The 1,919-nt window shown below is 42.0% G+C and overlaps 1 protein-coding gene across 1 annotated transcript; it reads right to left on the bottom strand.

Annotated features, from left to right (window-relative positions):
- Window positions 1–455: 455 nt before the first annotated feature.
- On the bottom strand, window positions 456–1,479 carry LOC125650389 (histone H1-delta-like). Its single transcript, XM_048878655.2, has one exon. The coding sequence runs from the start codon at window positions 1,429–1,431 to the stop codon at window positions 850–852; it is 582 nt and encodes a 193-aa protein (XP_048734612.2). The 5' UTR covers window positions 1,432–1,479; the 3' UTR covers window positions 456–849.
- Window positions 1,480–1,919: the final 440 nt, after the last annotated feature.

Raw genomic sequence — 1,919 nt, 5'->3', positions numbered from 1 at the left:
GAACCCCCCCCCCCCCCCGAATATTTGCGATTCCCATACTCCTTGTTTTAAAAGGTTTGTCAGACGTTTCGGCCCAATTCATTTTCGTCCGAGACGTTCTTCGGCCTATTTCCTTTTCTACTCACGTCACCCATAATATTGTATTTCAGCAACATATACACTATAGTACATCGACCCAACAACATTCTGGCCCAGATGCAAGATAAAGATATTAAATAATATTCATTTGGTTTTTAGATATTTTAGTTTAATCATTAAATTGATCACCCGTTTGTGTTTTAATTACTTACATCAGCCATAATTACGTTTCATCATTAGGCCTATAGATTAGTACATTGACACTTCGGCCCGAATGTAAAAGTTTGGGCTGTTCAAATGTCCGACATTCGTTTAAAAGCACCCGTTGTACACAGGGCAAATATTTTTTTTCTCTCTTGGTCATAAAAAAAGTTATGTGAATTAAAAATATTTTATTAATCCTACCAGGCAAGAATGCACATATATTCGTAATTTTTGTAACAAGTCCATTATTTAGAGTTACCGCGACATGCAACGTACTTCGGAGTCCTGATAAAATGCAGTGGTGGATCTAGCGCCGGCGCATCCGCTCGGATTAATTCCTGTGTATTACAGATAGATCAGTTCTCAAACCTACCGTGACTTGTACCATACTCTTCCGGAATCAATGTAACTATGTATACATTGAAGCTCGGTAACAAAATGTGTACAACAGACAAGTCACCCGTTTCTCAAGTGTTGTACACAGAGGCGTCTTTTCAAAAGAATTGTTAGCCCTGATAAGGGCTGTTTGTTTTAACTGAGCTGTCCCGGGGGGTCTTTCAGAATCTCTCACTTCTTGCTGCCTTTTTTGGCTCCGGTTTTCTTGGGAGACTTGGCCTTTTTGGGCTTGGCTGCCTTGGTCTTCTTGGGCGACTTCTTGGCCGGTTTGGGCTTGGAGGCCTTTGGTTTGGCTACTTTCGCCTTCTTCGGTGAGGAAGCTTTCTTCGGCTTCTTTGCTGCCGGTTTTTTGGCTGCTTTGGGTTTCTTCACCTTGGGTTTCTTGGCGGGAGATTTGGGTTTTTTAGCCGCTGGAGGTTTCTTGGCGGCCGCCTTTTTCTCGCCCAGACTAAATCTGCCTTGGGCACCCACACCTTTGGTCTGCTTCAAGGCGCCACTCTTCACACCATTCCTTAGAGCCACTTTGACCCTCGTATTGACCTTTGCCGTGTCGTTGCCGACTTTGTTGTTGGCCTGTACATACTTGACAATGGCTTGTCGTGAGGCTCCTTTTCTCTCCTTTAGTGCTTTGATCGCAGAGACAATCATGTCGATGTATTTAGGATGGTCAGCTGGTTTCTTCGGCTTGGCTGCTGCCTTCTTCTTGGGGGTCTTCTTGGCCGGGGTGGCGGGAACATCGCTTGCGTCTGCCATGTTTTGTGTAATTTTCCTCTCGACTGTTATCTGACGAAGAATGCGGAATGAAATTTAAATCTTGTGCGCTGCTTTATATATTAGCATAGCGCGGACGTCGATGAAAGCACCCAATCAATAAACGCATCGCTGCATGGCCGACGACCTAATCTGAACAAATTGTGCTTTGGGGTGGTGTTCACGGGCAGTTTTCTAACGTCTGTGACTTTAATAAAAGTTTCAAACATCAGAATTAGATTTATCATAATCAAAAGTTTGCTTATATTAAATTTAGAATTAAAGATGACATGTTTCCCCTATAAAAATAGAAGTTTTTCCACAAGCGAAGGCAGCTAGATTTGCACATAGATGTGTGAAAAACGAGTATTAAATTAATTAGCACCTATTTCTGTTGTATGTTTTGAATCAGAAAGTAAGATATGATATCTATGTTCTTTTTTCTATGGCTGTTTTCCGCCGATTCTTCACGATTAAAAAGTATTTTCATT

This window comes from Ostrea edulis, chromosome 5 (assembly GCF_947568905.1).
Source record: "Ostrea edulis chromosome 5, xbOstEdul1.1, whole genome shotgun sequence".
NCBI lineage: Eukaryota > Metazoa > Mollusca > Bivalvia > Ostreida > Ostreidae > Ostrea > Ostrea edulis.
The sequence above is the reverse complement of the archived record's forward strand: the minus strand, read 5'-3'. Positions and strand labels throughout refer to the sequence as shown.

Coding starts and splice junctions, on each gene's coding strand:
- LOC125650389 (XM_048878655.2), bottom strand. CDS start 1,431: ATGGCAGACGCAAGCGATGTTCCCGCCACCCCGGCCAAGAAGACCCCC.